This window comes from Nylanderia fulva, unplaced genomic scaffold, assembly GCF_048542155.1.
Source record: "Nylanderia fulva isolate GAGA-0341 unplaced genomic scaffold, ASM4854215v1 Scaffold4, whole genome shotgun sequence".
Lineage (NCBI taxonomy): Eukaryota > Metazoa > Arthropoda > Insecta > Hymenoptera > Formicidae > Nylanderia > Nylanderia fulva.
In genome coordinates this window covers 3,120,056-3,136,220 of record NW_028190476.1, presented here as the reverse complement: position 1 = coordinate 3,136,220, position 16,165 = coordinate 3,120,056, and the positions used below count along the sequence as shown (strand labels likewise).

Here is a 16,165-nt window from a genome sequence, read left to right as displayed (position 1 = left end):
TACTCAAGGGTTTCTTTTCTGTCACTTTCTCGAGATAATTAATGTCCTTCCTTACCCAGATAGCCACAGTAATTATTATGACATCATTTTGATGGCAAATGATGCATTTTGAGTGGGTATAGAATCAAACATGTTTTATTACAATCTTTTTACATGTTGCAAGTTTATCTATTATTCAGAGTGAAGTTAAAGTTCTATTCAGCTCAACAATATTATTTAACAAGGAAGGATTAATTTACTACAGTATTATATTTTGCTTATTAATATTGTAATAAAAACCGAAGTAGTGAAAGTAGTCGTTTTTATGTAATTCGATGTCAAAATATGATTACTTTTATTATTTGGAAAAGTGTATTAAATTTTATATTTACATCGAAATATAGAAAAATACGACAAACAATCAACCAAAACGATAAACAGTTCAAATATATATCAAATTAACTTTTTTTAATTCAACTATGCATGAGTTTAAAGTGTTTTTTAAACAGGCTCTGCACAACTAGAGAACGTATTAGAAAAATATTAAAGAAACAAGAATGATTTTAAAATAATAAAATCGAAGACTTATATTAAAATACAAATTCGATATATAGGACTAATAACTTTATACCAAATTTGTATATCAGAATTTTTTCGATTTTATTATTTTGAAACAAACTATATTCCTATTATAATATTTAATATTTATTCCTCTATTGTGCGCAGGGCCTTAATCTTCAGTAGTGTTCTTACAATATAAATCTGAAATCTTGTATATTATGTAGGTTACAAAAAAAATGTCCGAAATACCTTGGTATGCGTTTTAAAAAACAAAAATAAAATACGCGGGAAATTGACGGCGTGCCATGATTCAAACTGAGAGCAAAACAACGCTGTTGTGTTCAGAAATTTCCTCGTGGAGTTGACATATTGTTCGTCCTGATTGGTCAACCGAACGTTACCCACTTTCGACGAGTAGATTTCCGAACGCAACCGAACGAGAAGCTAACTCGCTATTGGTTCGAATCGATGAATCGCAGTGCGCATGACAAACATATGTTCTTCCGTTTCGCGCCTAAAATTGTCGTTGCTCCAAGAAACTTGGCAAAGTTCGCTTGTGTCTCATCCGCGACTGATGCACGATGGAATTAAACAAGAAATTCAACACGCTTTCTCTGGAAAGTAATGATCATTCTCCCGTAAAAATGCCAGCCAAGGAAGCTGCGCGAGGGAAGATGCATGTTATCAAGCGAAGTAAGTAATGAATTAATCACTTAAATACGTTCTATTGTTGTCTAGATGAAGCTGAGTCAGAAAGCATTATTTATAAACTATGTCTATATGTGTGTGTGTATGTGTGAAGATATATATTTTATATATGTAAAAAAGTTGTATTGCATTCTTACGAATAATATTAATTTTATTAGTTATGTAACATATATATATTGTTGAGATACTACTATATATTTATATATAATTTGTATGTGTGGAGAATAGATTTATAATAAATTTTAAAAGATTAATAATTTGATCAAAATTAAACACTGCATTACTGAATTAATTAATATTAATATTGTGTGTATATTTATATGTACATATATAAATGTGTATCTTCATGCAACTATACATTTTTATCAAAGATGTTTAAATAAGAAACATGTAACAATAATTAACAATTATTATTTCCATTAGATGGTCGTAAGGAGGATGTTCATTTTGACAAAATCACTTCAAGAATTGCCAAACAGTGTTATAATTTGGATATGAATTATGTGGATCCAGTAAGTATATATAGTGTATTTATCACATAATTTTATAATATAATTATATGAAATAGAAAAGTGCCATGTATATGTTGTTTATATAAGTATAATTTAGAAGAGATACATCAACTTCTATATCTTTTTAATATTGCATGTATAAAAGAGCGAGAGAATACAATTTTATAAATTTCCAACAATATAAATTTCTATATAAGTGAATTTATTATTTACAGTCTGCTGTTGCCATACAAGTAATACGTGGTTTATATTCTGGAGTAACTACAGTCATATTAGATAATCTTGCGGCTGAAACTGCAGCTACTATGGCAACTAATCATCCCGACTATGCTATATTAGCTGCAAGGATTGATGTATCTAACCTACATAAGGAGACTAAGAAGACCTTTAGTGGTATGATATATTGGATTTTATTCATTTTTGCATCCTTATTTAATTAAATGATGTAATGCCTGTTTTGTTTTATTTTTGAAGAGGTCATGCATGACTTGTACTATGCCAAGGATCCTGTCACAAATCATCGTACCCCTATAATCAGTGAACATTATTATAACATTATTAAGAACAATGCAGAAAGACTAGATTCTGCTATAATATACGACCGAGATTTCAGTTACAATTATATTGGTTTTAAGACACTTGAGAGAAGCTATCTGCTGAAAATCAATGGCAAAATAGTAGAAAGACCTCAACACATGTTGATGAGAGTAGCTGTTGGTATTCATGAAAACGACATTGACAGAGTTATAGAAACATACAACTATTTGTCTGAACGATATTTTACACATGCTTCCCCAACATTATTTAATGCCTGCACTAATAACCAGCAGATGTCTAGGTAATTATAATAACATTTAATATCTTGGTAATATTCAATGTTGTAAAATTATTTTAATCGGAATTATTTTCTGACAGCTGCTTTCTTTTGACGCTCGACAATGATAGCATAGAAGGTATTTACAACACGCTGAAGAAATGTGCGCTCATCAGCAAATATGCTGGTGGAATAGGACTCAACGTACATTGCATTCGTTCACAAAGCACAGAGGATAATACGGATACAACCAATGGCTTGGTTTCTGTCCTAAAATTATACAATGACATGGCTATTTATGTTGATCAAGGTGGAAATAAGAGACCAGGAGCGTTTGCTATTTATTTAGAGCCATGGCATGCTGATATCTTTGATTTTTTAGAGCTTAAGAGGAACATTGGTAATTGTTTTTTCCCTTTATTATTTTTTGTATTTTTTTTTCACATTGACTAATGTTGATTTATAACATAATGTATATATTGTGTTTTTTTTCTTACAGGGGATGGAAACATGCGAGCTAGAGACTTGTTCTATGCTTTATGGATACCAGATCTTTTTATGGAACGTGTATATAATGATGAAACCTGGAGCTTGATGTGTCCACATGAATCTCCTGGCTTAGCTGATGTTTGGGGTGATGAATTTAAAGAGCTGTATACTAGGTACAGACATGTTAACAGTAATCTTCTGTTTTTATTAATAATTTAATAAAATAATTTATATATGATTAATATATCTTTCTGCAATAAAGTATGTAAATAAATTTACATAACAAAATGTTTGTATAGATACGAAAAGGAAGGTCGCTATAAGAAGCAAGTAGAGGCCAGAGCTGTGTGGATTGCCATTCTCAGATCACAAGTAGAAACTGGAACTCCTTATATGCTTTACAAGGATCATTGCAATCGAAAATCTAATCATCAGCATATTGGTACAATCAAATGCAGCAACTTGTGTACCGAAGTTGTTCAATATTCCGGCCCTGGGGAAGTTGCCGTGTGCAATCTAGCATCCATTGCTGTCAATATGTTTGTTAATACGAATAACAAGACTTTTGATTTTGATAAACTTAAAACAGTTGCAAAAATCGTCACTCGTAATTTGGATAAAGTCATCGATGTCAATTTTTACCCCATTGTGGAAACAAAAACTTCTAATCAAAAACATAGACCTATTGGTGAGATTATGACCCTTTAAATTTCATCGATTGATTATATCATAATGAATTAGAAATGTAAAGAATACGTGTGTCATCAGGTATCGGAATACAAGGTTTAGCGGATGCCTTTCTGTTAATGCGATATCCGTTTGAAAGCAAAGAGGCCAAGGAACTCAACATCAAAATCTTTGAAACTCTTTATTATGGTGCCTTGGAAGCGAGTTGTGAGCTGGCTGCGGAAAAAGGTACTTACGAAACGTATGAAGGTAGTCCAGTCAGCAAAGGTGTAAGTAATTTTATATTATTTTAATTGCGCTTATACATATATTTATAATTGCAAATCATATTTGGTCTATGTATTTACAATCATAACGTAACATTGTTTCTCATCAGATCCTTCAGTATGATATGTGGGACGTTAAGCCGACAGATTTATGGAATTGGGATAAATTGAAGGAGGAAATCGCAAAGCATGGAGTAAGAAATTCGCTTTTGATTGCACCTATGCCAACTGCGTCGACTGCACAAATCTTAGGGAATAACGAATCCATCGAAGCGTATACCAGTAATATATATGTAAGACGCGTATTATCGGGGGAATTTGTCATCGTCAATCCTCATTTATTGCGAGACTTAACATCCAGAGGTTTATGGGACAAAGACATGCAGAACGAGATACTCGCGAACTTTGGATCTGTTCAAGTACGATTTTAATTATTTCTTATTATTGTTTTCTGCATTTAGATTGTTTTTTAGTGAATAATTTTAAGGAGATATGTTTTACAGAATATTGAACGTATTCCTGATGATCTAAAAGTTTTATACAAGACTGTATGGGAAATATCGCAAAAAGTAATTCTTGAAATGGCAGCCGACCGAGGAGCTTTTATCGATCAGTCGCAATCTCTGAATGTACATATAGGAGATCCAACGACTGAAAAACTTACATCGATGCACTTCTTTGGTTGGAAAAGCGTAAGTAACATTGTAATTACTGTAGTGTTGTCTCGACATCTTTAAAAACACATTTATTGCCATAGATTGCTCGAATAGATGATTATTTTTTCCTAAATTATATAAATAATTCTTTTAATTTTTAATTAAACAAAATAAGTATCATACACGCTATTAAATATATTATCATTTACAGGGTTTAAAGACTGGCATGTACTATCTGCGAACAAAGCCAGCTGCAAATCCCATACAATTCACAGTGGACAAATCTAAATTACGGAATAATGATTCCATATCTAATTCGTCCACTACCAATAACACCCCAGTTCAGTCTCCCATCAAAAATAACGACAATAGTGATGACAATATTGAAAGAAAAAATCAATTAAGTCAACAAGCAAGTCAAAATTTAGAAGCGATGCTTGTTTGTTCACGTAAAAATGGAGAGGGTTGCACGTCTTGTAGTTCGTGATTATTTTCTTTTCTTGAACATTCTCTCATATCAGAAAATTGTAAAACGTTTTCTAACTTTGTAAACTACTTTGTAAATTACATTACAAACATATTTTTATACATGTTATATATTCTAAATTATATCTTTAATAAGATGTTTTTTTGATAAATATGGCGCGCGAATCAATAAATTAAATTGGTTTAATAATTTACGAGAGAGAGAGACAGAGAGTTTAGGCGAATTTAAATTACATTAAGTTTTCTATACACACGCATATTTTTCACTTTTCCAGAATAAATATTTTACACTTCTAGAATAAATATTAAGCTTATTGTAAGATAATGTCTTGAAAAATATGAATAAGATTTGAATATTTTCATGTATGTGAAAAAACTTATTTTTTTACAACATAAAAAAGAGCTACAGTATATATTGATGAAATTAGTACTACAAAATTATTAATTGTATAAAGAATTATTTTAAAATGATAAAATCGAAAAGGCTTTTAGTATATATATATATAGTCTATTAGCCCTTACTAGTCTCAAAGCTAAATTTGTACTTTTATATCAAAAAGCTTTTTCAATTTTATCATTTTAAAATAATTCTTATTTCTAATATTTAATATTCATTTTGAATATTTTCTGTGTTGTCGCAGGACTTAATTGTTATATGAACCGACATAAGAAATTGTTATTTCTGTCAAGTGATGCATGAATAAAACGTCTCGCCTCGCGAATGACCGGCCGTCACCCGTCAGTAGACCGAACGACGTATCGAATGTCACTAGCTAGGAACACGTGGCGTCACTGCGATCGCCGTGGAGGTTACGGAGACGACGCAGAACCATATTTATTTTGGTTTGGAAATTAGTCCGCAAGTAAGAGACCCGTGTGCGTGCATCGTTCGGCCGTGCGTTTCGCACCAATTCGGCTGATTGAATCCCCAAGTACTTGCTTATCGGAGATCAAGAACTGAAAAACATGACCCGTAAGTTCGACCGAACGTAGCTGTCAAATCATTTCTGTGCCGCGATAATTCGACGTAAAAGAATGACCAAACGAGTTCGTAACTTTCGCGGCTGCCATTGTCATTAATGTTAATAACAGACTCATCTCGAAAGAGGGAAAGAGGAAAAAAAGTGAAATTGTGAGATTTGTCGCGAAATTTTTGGAGCAGAAGCGTTTACAAATTTCCGGGAAGAAGATTCGTTTTCAAGAATATTTCGAGAAGAAACGTCAATGTTTTTCGACACGATAGCGATAAGAAAAAATGTTTTTGAGCATTTTTTACGAGCATTTATTTATCCAAATCTCGGTGATTTTGCGGATCGAGAATTTGCAATCTGGAAAGCAGGAGAGGAAAGGGAGCGTCGAACGTGATAATAATAGCAATAGTAATTTAATCGGAGTAGCTTATTTACTTCTTTCGGGTACAGGATCGATTTACTCTTCTGGAATGTTAACACTTTTAACCTCCGTGCACGCTGCGACGTGTTACGATAAATTCGCGTTCACAGCGAATGCATGCAGCGAAAACGATCTATTTTTAGTGTACAGGGAGATGTGCGACATATGATTTTAACACTGTCGAACTCCGAATATACGAAAGTAAATATGGTGGAAGGTATGCTCCATGGCTCAGTTCACTTCACTATTTTATTCGCCGCCATTTTGTATCTGCAAGTAGGAATCTGCTATTTGGATATAAAGAAATGAGATAAAAAATTGTTGAAAAATCGCGAGTAATTTAATTCGTCGGTCGCGTGGATCGATTCGCTTCGTATGCATTCGGCTGTTGCCCTTTAATAAATTTTGGAGTAATCTACGAGCTTGTTTTGCGTGTTTGCCCCACCATTCTACTAATTCGGTCGAAGGAATGTGATCTGTACGCATGCGCGCGTTCAAAGAAGTGGTACCCTTGTTTAGGCACCGTATTCGAATTGAATGATTTATCATGAGTAACAGATTGAAAATTTAAATCGAATTGAAGAGAAAAAAGCAAAATATTGAGAGAAAATCGAACGAGGAAAATTAAATTGAATATAAACTAAATAAAATGTTAAATGTGACATTTCTCAAAAGGATTAATATTTGTTTGTTATGTCGTAGGTGGAAATCAACGTGAACTAGCACGAGCCAAAAACTTGAAAAAAACGCAAAAGAAGGCAGCGTCTGAACAGGACAGCAATAAAGGTCTTTCCTTGGAGCAGCGTAAAGCACGGTAAATATTCGAAGCTTATAAATGTGTATTCTTTCGCCCATAATTTTTTATAATACTTGTATCGTAATGTATATATTTTTACTTACAGTGACGCGGAACGAATGAGAGAGAAACAACTTAATAAGAAGCAGGAACCAGATAAGTCTAAGCAGGCAGCGAGGTAATTCAAAGGAAAGAGTGTACAAACTTTTACGATAAAATCGATTATATCACACGCAATGATTATGTTAAAAAGATTCACGGATGTAAGGGACACAAAGGTTGCTTACCGAAAATGCAAAAAGGAATCGTCATGTTTTTGATGTTAAAGAATTTTTCCATTGTCGGCCGTATAATACAGCTACATCGGTTGTATGACATACCACAGGACCTAGCCTCGATTATCTTGTTATTTATACATTGCTCATAAAAAAACCAGTTAATATATAGCCGGTGTGTATAAAACTCGACGTTACCTAACACTAAATTCAGTCAAAGAATAATGCGCGTTTGACTGGTTTCTTAGGTATAAGGATATTAATTAAATAATACGACATTTGTAGTACTAATTTTCCTAATCTGTAAATTCAAATTTTCTCATATACTTATTTAATATGTTATCCCATTAAATGTGTAAGAAACAAGCGGTTACTGGATACATATATGCTGGCCGTCGTATACGCTCCTCTTCGCTCGTAATAAACTGTTCAAAGTTCAACAGTAAACGGGTTTAATTTTTAAATTTCCATCCCTAGTAGGATAAACATATTTTTCGTACAATGTTACACCACGAATGACTAGAGATATTAGGAATATAAGTAAAAGATAGAAGAACATATAGAGATTGTACAATTATTTCCCATATTTTTATTGCACTTTCCCAAAAAAGAGTACACTTTCTTAACGTACTAATTTTAATCGCGAATTTTTTCACAACTTCGCTTTAATTACAAATATTCGTGATTATTAACATTGAGTCGAATGTGAAAATGATGTGATTCGATAAATGTCACTGCAGGTGGAAGACCGAATCTTAATCGCTAACAATGTGTGGGAAAAGAAAAGAGAATGTATATACGCTATATTAAATGACGAACGTATTGTCTAGCCTCTAAAGACCGAAACCCTCGCGAGAGTGTAGCATACTCAGCGTAAAGCTGCCGAAATTCAATTCTTTCATTCCAGATAGATTAGATTAATTGCGTATTTCGGATTTGCTAGGCTGTATTTCCACGTTTCTAACACATCTATAAGCAGGAACGTTTCGCTCGTATTTTTTTTTCTTTTCTTTTTTTTTTTCATTTGACTCTTCAAGTCTATAGTATGCAAGGAATAACGCGGTATATATTGAGCATTTACTTTTTAATTATAATGATACGCTACTAATATGTGATAGTCTATTGGTGAAGAGAATTTACATGTGATATTTTTCTTTTTTAATATTACATACGTGACATCGGGAATTCGTTCAACGTAAGAAATTGTCTCTCGGAATGTATATCCGGATAGTGAATAATACACACGTGCGCTTGGCTATATCGTTAAAAAATATATATATAAAATAGACGTGTGATTTTGCCGATTTCTCTTTCTATTCACACTTAACTTTACAATTTATTTCGCATGTTTTTATTAATTCAGAATAATAATTTTTTTTTTTTTTTTTTTTAGTAAAACGTAAAATATTTCTATTAAAAAAAATACTTTCGTGTCATAAAATGTACTTTTGTCAATTTGTCACAATGATCGAATTCGAGTAAAACGTTCGAGGTCTGTTTCTATTAAAACTTTAATTGATTTCGATATAAAATTCAACTAACTTATTAAACTCGCCATCACACTTGAACTGAGTTTCGATCAAGCCTTCGAATAGTGTCTCGAGCTCTCAATGATAAAGTACAATTATCTAGAAATGGGCGGCAGAATGTTATTTCCCTCGTCAACCTGTTCATTAGTCTTTACAAATGTTCCGTATACACATGTAATTTTTTTTTTATAATAATATCGCAATCAATATGTTATCGTATAAATATATTTACTTATATCTATTTCGATGATGCAACGTTTCTTGCACGCGGAAAGATGTGACGGAAATGCGGTATTTTCAGAAAAATTGGTTAAAAAGATTATGTTTGAAACTGTAGGGAAATGTCGATCGAACTTATCTACTGTGTGTGCATGTATTGCCACTTATCATTACAATACTATATTCGTAACAATAGCACCATATTTTGTATTGTTCATAGATAAATTATGTATTGAACAAATGGAACAAATTCATGGTAATGCGTTGCATGCGTATAAATGCGTGCGTTTTAAAAAAAATGATACAAAATCAATGCTAAAAAATTACAAATTGATGACAAGAAAACTTTTCTTTTCGTCATAACAAATAATTTTTTAATCAAATTACGGCAGATGCTTTGTACTTTAGAATCATTTTTTGTTTAATATGAAATAGCTTCGGCACAAGGTATTTATATTTTATTAATTATCTCTTTTCAATTTTATATATATATATAAAAATCCTGAAAATTTTATATATATATATAAAATTTTGAAAATTTATTAGAGTTTATATAAGCTACATAATATAATACGAGAATTTTTTTATATTGAAAGAATCGAATACTATTTAAAATACTATTAAAAAGTCAACTTATAATTTGTATGCATATGATAAACTTAAATTTAAAATCTGAGAAATCAAATGTTTCCTCTTTTTTCCTTGCTTTTCAAAATTATTAAATATAATACTTTCAAAAGTTTTTAAAAAGTGAGCTTTTAAATACTTGAAAGTTTCACGGTATTTTTATTGCAAATCGTGCCTGTATAACGCAAAATACATTCACACAAAGTGCATTTCCTGCTTTCTACGAATTTCAAATATATATCTTACAAGTAAATCCAATAGAATCGTCGTTTATCGAAACTAACAAACAACTACATCACAATACTTGGAAAATTTTATAGTGAAAGTCTTATCGCACACACATGAGTGTAGCAAAGTCGCTTACATACCAATCTATATGTATGTCATATATGCCTATAAACAATGTATCGTACTAATATTCAAAAGTGATGAGTCGGAAATAAGAGACGTGATATATATCTCTCTTTTGTTTTCCATCTAAATAGCAGTACATGTGGAATGTATATATAATATTTGCGACGGATCGAGTTAAAAAAAAGATAGCTCTTTAGAAAAGAGCTTTTCTTTCGGACTTTAACGTCCTTTGAGAACTAAACAAAAGAATACGATTCTGTTTCGCATATTTACACGAATGCCTTCCCACAGCTTTACATCTTCGATAAAAGAAAAATAGACGTCGCAAGCAACATCTTTATCGGACCGTGCAAGGACTATACTAAAAAAACGACTTGTCAAAAATCTTGTATATTTTATGATTATTATTGTTTGGAAACCAAAGAGAGACAGATCGATCGATCCCTCACATTCTCGTTTGAGATTCGGTTGACCATTTCGAATCTGGTCCTCGGACCAAGCGCAAACGTTGAAAGCAAGCGAATATGTAAAAGTCGACGAAAGAAAAAATTCTTCGACAAAATTAATCAAGTTACTCGCCTTTACTGATGCGAATAATCTACTACGCTTCCTCGACGAGTATGTCGTAAGAAAAATTACGTTCTCCACCACATGTACGGTGGTCTACCTATACGTATGAATTTGTATCCGATCGGAAAAGAGGAAAGAGCAAAGAAATTTCGAAGAGCTCGTTCGCGAGCCGCGAGTCTAAAGATTCAAGGAGCATATCGTGCAGGTCTGGGCAACGCAATGCGAGTGTAAGTGGGATGGGTGCGACGGCAGGGGTGGCGGCGGGGGTGGCGGGGGTGGCGGCGGTGGCGGTGGTGGCGGCATGTAGAGCCAGCCAGCGCCCGCTGGCCAGACCGCGGACGATGAGGAGGATGACGTCGGGAGTAACGAATTGGTACTGCCTCCGGTACTGACGTGTGACGTCGGTCCACTCTCTACTCACATCACCTGAAACAAGGTCAAGCGCGAGCAAATCAAGTGCATGAGATTCCATTTTCTATTCATTTCGCAACTTTCATCGATCCGCATCGTGATCTCTTAACTTCACTTATTTCTCAAACTACACTGTAAAAAAATATGTAATATATTACACAAAAATTATGTAAAAATACATAAATAATAAGTGTAAAATTACACGATAAATAATAGAAATTTTTACCTTCTCATTATTTATCATGTAATTTTACATTTATTATATATGTAATTTTACATATTATATTAATGTAATTTTACACATTTTTTTACAGTGTACGTTTCGGGCAACGTCTCGAACGTACCTTATGTAAGGATAATTAGTAGTTTGCGCGTGTATCGCGTAAGAATAATTATCGCACGAATTTATCCCACGATAATGAACGATATCGCGTGACGTCTGCGCGATTACTCTATTACATATTGTTGTTTATATTTTATGCAAAATTCACGCAGCGTTACGTCGTCGCATTAGCTCGTATAAGATTTTTCACAAGAGGCTTGTAGGACCTTTATGCTTCCAAATGAAAGCTCGGTTTCAAAGAAGGGAAATTTTGAATATTATGAATATTTAATAATACTTGTATAATGTAATAACGATAGCAATATTTTATTAACATATACAATAATGGTGGCTATATTTTAGTAATAAAATAACAAAATTATACAAAAAGGTATAATATTATATAAACGTTTCGGACGAGATATGTTTTTTCTTCGCAAACTCGAGTCACATGCAAAAAAAAAAAAAAAGAAAAAAAATTAATTTGCATAAACAGCTAAACAGATGCTGTATAATGTAAAAAAAATTATCGACTTAATTTAGCCTATTGTCAACTATTGCGTACGTTATATCGATGTCATTAATATAGTTTCGTAAAAGCTCGTCAACGATAAGATTTCAGGTAGAAGCTCGACAATTCGAAAGCTCTAGTTTCATCAGGTAATTAATTGCAAACGTAATCAACGTATATAATTCACAATTGTCGAGAAGGAAGCGTTTAGACTGTTATAATTACCATAGTTTAATTATTATTGAGCCAATGTATCAGGATATAATGTCGATGTGGTTTCAATACATTCGCAATACGATAGAAATTCAGCGGAAATGACGCGCGGTATAATAACGATAGTTTGAATTGATTCCTATATTAGTTTGGTCTGCGTACGTGCGTTATATATAGTATAGTAATATATAATAACACATTTGCAGTATCACCATGAATTTGTGATAATACTGTCGTATCGGTAGTATAGCTGCTTGAATTTTCGTTTAGCTATTTTAGTGATCGGAGAGACTGGTAATACCTGCAGTATCTGGCTCGCTTCGAAGGCCGTTCCCGGCAACAGTATGACCGGACTACTGACATGTCCGCTCTCGACGCATATCATGTTGGGAAATTCGTCGTCGCCAAAGTCCGGGATGTCGCGCGCCTTCTCCTGCCAGGGATTCCAAATGACGGTGTCGGGAAAGTTGTACTTTTGCACGCGCATCTTCCTACCGGACACGACATTCGTAATGATATGCTCCGGCTGCGTGTTCTGGTAGATCCTGTCGGTCCATTCGCACACCGTCACGACGTCGCGGCCCTCTTGAAAGATTTGGTTGTCCCTAGTCTGCGAGAACGAAACATTTTGTGAGAAAGCGCGCCTTTTGCGTTAAAGGGATCGGCGACAAATTTAGAATCAATTCGTATTACTTGATCATTTAATTAATTTGTCAGAGAAAATATTATGTAAATACTCGATTATTCAAGAATTACTTGACTACTCGATTAACCCCTCTTGAAAGATTTGGTTGTCCCTAGTCTGCGAGAACGAAACATTTTGTGAGAAAGCGTGCCTTTTGCGTTAAAGGGATCGGCGACAAATTTAGAATCAATTCGTATTACTTGATCATTTAATTAATTTGTGAGAAAAAATATTATGCGAATGCTCGATTAATCAAGAATTACTTGATTACTCGATTAACCAATAATCAATGTGGGAAATGAGTTGATTAATAATCTAGATTAGTAATTTTCGACTTTGATTATCGAGTAATCAAATTACTCAATTTTAATTACTGATTAATTATGTTATCGTTTATCAAGAACTGAAAATATTACCAGAAATAATTGATAATGCCGATTCCTGAGTTGGATCGATAAAGTTTCATACACATATATACTAGTTTTAAACTGGAGCATCGACTTGAAATTTAGCGACAGACTTTTACGATAATTGAAAAGGGATTACTTCCCTCGCTGGGTATGTGATCGAAAAGGAATAATTAATTGAAAAATAAGCGGCTCTTCTCCGCTTTCTAAACTTTCCCGGTAATAATCCCGGGAAAACCTCTCGATTAAATTGCATTTTAATTAGTCGGCTTAATTTTTGCAAGGCAAAAATAAAAAAGATGGAAAATCTTTACCTTGTCGACGAACGTGCATCCGTGCAACCCCGTGATCTGGCATCTCCTGACGTCGGGCACTTTGAAATAAGTATGTAGGAGCAAATTAAAGCTGAACGTGTCTTCTCTGCTAGGATTGTAGACGCCGATGTTGAAATGCAACTCTTTCTCGCGCAGTATTAGCCTGTACGTTAACCTGAACTGTGAATTCCATAGCGATCGCGTGAATTCGCTGTCCATTATCGAGAATATCGCCTCGATATCCCCGCTGGGTAATCGTTCCGGTGACTTTTCCACGTTCCAACGAATAATTCTGGCAAAGCCATGGGGCGGCCCGAACGTCCATGCTCCGAATTGTGCTGCGAAAATTATTTCATCATAATGTTCTAGATCTTGAAAAGTTATATCTTGAAGCTTCTCAAATGCTAAAATGAGATTCGTGATATTCGAGCTGATTTTTTTTCTTTCAAGTTGAAATTTGTTCCTTTAAAATTTTTTCTTTGTCCTTTACTTTGACGCTGTTAATGAAAATAAGTGATAGAGGAAATTACGACCAAATCAAACGATATATCAATTGGAACCAGTAAAAAAAAACTAAGTATTTGCTCTCCTTTCAAAAACACTAGAATTTATTTGCATATTTATTGATATAAAAAAAAATAAAAATTACAAAAAATAAAATTTAAAAAAATTAAAGAAGAACAAAAAATAAAATTAAATTATGCCTCTTGCTCTTGGAAAAAATCCTGCGAACGCCCATGATATCAAGTACATATATCTTATACCGCTTATATACTTACGGAAAACGAATGGTATGCCGCCTCTAATAGCTTTCTTTCCATCGAATACAGCTTGCTTACTGAAACATAAAGAATCAGATGTTGAAGAGCAAGAAAGTGTCGCGTGTATCTTAGACTTTTCTCTTATAAATTTTAATGCTTTTCCTTCGCGCCTCCCTTTCTATCGTACTTTTATACATCTCGATATAAAACAAATTGTAATTTACTATGCGTATTTCTGCATATATTGGATTTCCCACGTTTCATTATTTAACGAGAATTTTCTATGGAAAATCTGTAAAAATATATATTAAAACCATACGAAAATTTATTTGCTCACGCGCGCTTGTTTTTGCGTCCTCATCGTCGAAGCGTGGGTATTATCTATTATTTCCTCACTCGTAATAACAAAAAAAAAAAAAGAAAAAAAGAAAGAGAGGGATCTACAGATATTGTCGATAGCGTTGAAAAATATGCGGACGGATAACTGTTGTTTGTTCCTGGCGTTGTTATTGCGAACGTATCAGATACGTAGCGTATCGGATTAATGAAAACTGTACATGTATAAACATTTTTTGAATCAATGAGAGGGTCTCACATTGCGGGGAGAGAAACAACGAAAAAAGCGAATGACTGAGCGAGAGTCTAAATCGGAGAGCGAAAAAATGTATTTTTAGTGCAATTTTTATAAATTTTATAATCGCGCTCTGTATACATATGTATATATATAATCGATGTACCCAAGATATGTAAAAAAAAAAAAGGCGAAAAGGAATAAAAATGCATAAAATAATTTCTTCCTTCTTCTTGCACTTGTATACCTCTTCGGATTCTCGCACGGGAGCGTTCCATCAGCTCGTTTAACTAATTTACGAGGACTATGCGGAATTTTATGATCGCGTACAGGGCAGACAGGGTTGCAAAGGTGTATAAATAATCATACGACGTTACCGAGCGATTTCGTAAAACTTGACGGCAAACGAGGAGAAACGCAAAAAGATCGTCCTCGGTGTCTCGCGAATTAATTTTGCAGCGCGATTTAATTTTATAACGAGATTCTCGCCAAATTGAACGAGACGAAATAATGTTACTTGCGAAAACAATTATTGCTCTTTGCCGAGTCAGAGCTGTACGGTTGCATCAATTTTCGTCATTCCTTGGAGCTAATAAGTTAAAAAGGAAGATATATGTATAATTTATTATATGAAATACAGTTAGGTCGAGATAAATGGTTATACAGCTTGCAGATTATATTTCTTAATTGGGGAAAGGGTTCGGTTTCGTGGTTTTAACTACATTGTTAAGGTGAAAATAAAAATGAAAAAGGTGACATTTCTCCAAAGGTCGGTTGCATTGTTCGCGTGAAAGAAAAGAAAAAAATCTCAAGTTTTACTCAAATGGCACGTTTTTTACTGTACCGCACGTTCGTTCCGCAATAAATAAATTAACGCAACAAGCACCCTTGTAAAACTGTCAAATATCTTAATTTGACAGAGGAAAACTCACGACTATTCATTTCAACATAAGAGGTTGCTTGGAGCAACTATTAGAAGTGAAAGATATTTTTATTTAATATGTAAGAGAGACTATTAAAATGTTGTGCATATATTTCTAATATTATCGT

At 33.5% G+C, this 16,165-nt stretch overlaps 3 protein-coding genes across 4 annotated transcripts in view; 2 read left to right on the top strand and 1 right to left on the bottom strand.

Moving 5' to 3' along the window:
- Positions 1 to 1,036: 1,036 nt before the first annotated feature.
- On the top strand, positions 1,037 to 5,524 carry LOC114938046 (Ribonucleoside diphosphate reductase large subunit). The gene is made up of 11 exons (XM_029311777.2): positions 1,037 to 1,233; positions 1,672 to 1,760; positions 1,976 to 2,153; positions 2,235 to 2,598; positions 2,676 to 2,974; positions 3,074 to 3,236; positions 3,363 to 3,751; positions 3,832 to 4,019; positions 4,127 to 4,435; positions 4,520 to 4,708; positions 4,884 to 5,524. The coding sequence occupies exons 1-11, from the start codon at positions 1,122 to 1,124 to the stop codon at positions 5,157 to 5,159; spliced, it is 2,556 nt and encodes an 851-aa protein (XP_029167610.2). The 5' UTR covers positions 1,037 to 1,121; the 3' UTR covers positions 5,160 to 5,524.
- A 455-nt stretch (positions 5,525 to 5,979) lies between these two features.
- Positions 5,980 to 8,181, top strand: LOC146721883 (putative SERF-like protein). Its single transcript, XM_085485833.1, has 3 exons — positions 5,980 to 6,131; positions 7,253 to 7,364; positions 7,453 to 8,181. The coding sequence occupies exons 1-3, from the start codon at positions 6,125 to 6,127 to the stop codon at positions 7,526 to 7,528; spliced, it is 195 nt and encodes a 64-aa protein (XP_085341959.1). The 5' UTR covers positions 5,980 to 6,124; the 3' UTR covers positions 7,529 to 8,181.
- Positions 8,182 to 16,165, bottom strand: part of LOC114938045 (uncharacterized) — a 30,127-nt gene continuing 22,143 nt past the window's right edge. The window contains exons 3-6 of one of the 2 annotated variants that reach the window (XM_029311776.2): positions 14,563 to 14,621; positions 13,784 to 14,121; positions 12,679 to 12,987; positions 8,182 to 11,346 (exon numbers count right to left, since the gene is read on the bottom strand). In XM_029311776.2, coding sequence (XP_029167609.1) covers positions 11,338 to 11,346; positions 12,679 to 12,987; positions 13,784 to 14,121; positions 14,563 to 14,621 — 715 coding nt within the window. In that variant the 3' untranslated portion in view covers positions 8,182 to 11,337. Of the gene's footprint in view, positions 12,988 to 13,783; positions 14,122 to 14,562; positions 14,622 to 16,165 lie in introns of both variants that reach the window. The other variant, XM_085485832.1, reaches the window with a different exon arrangement.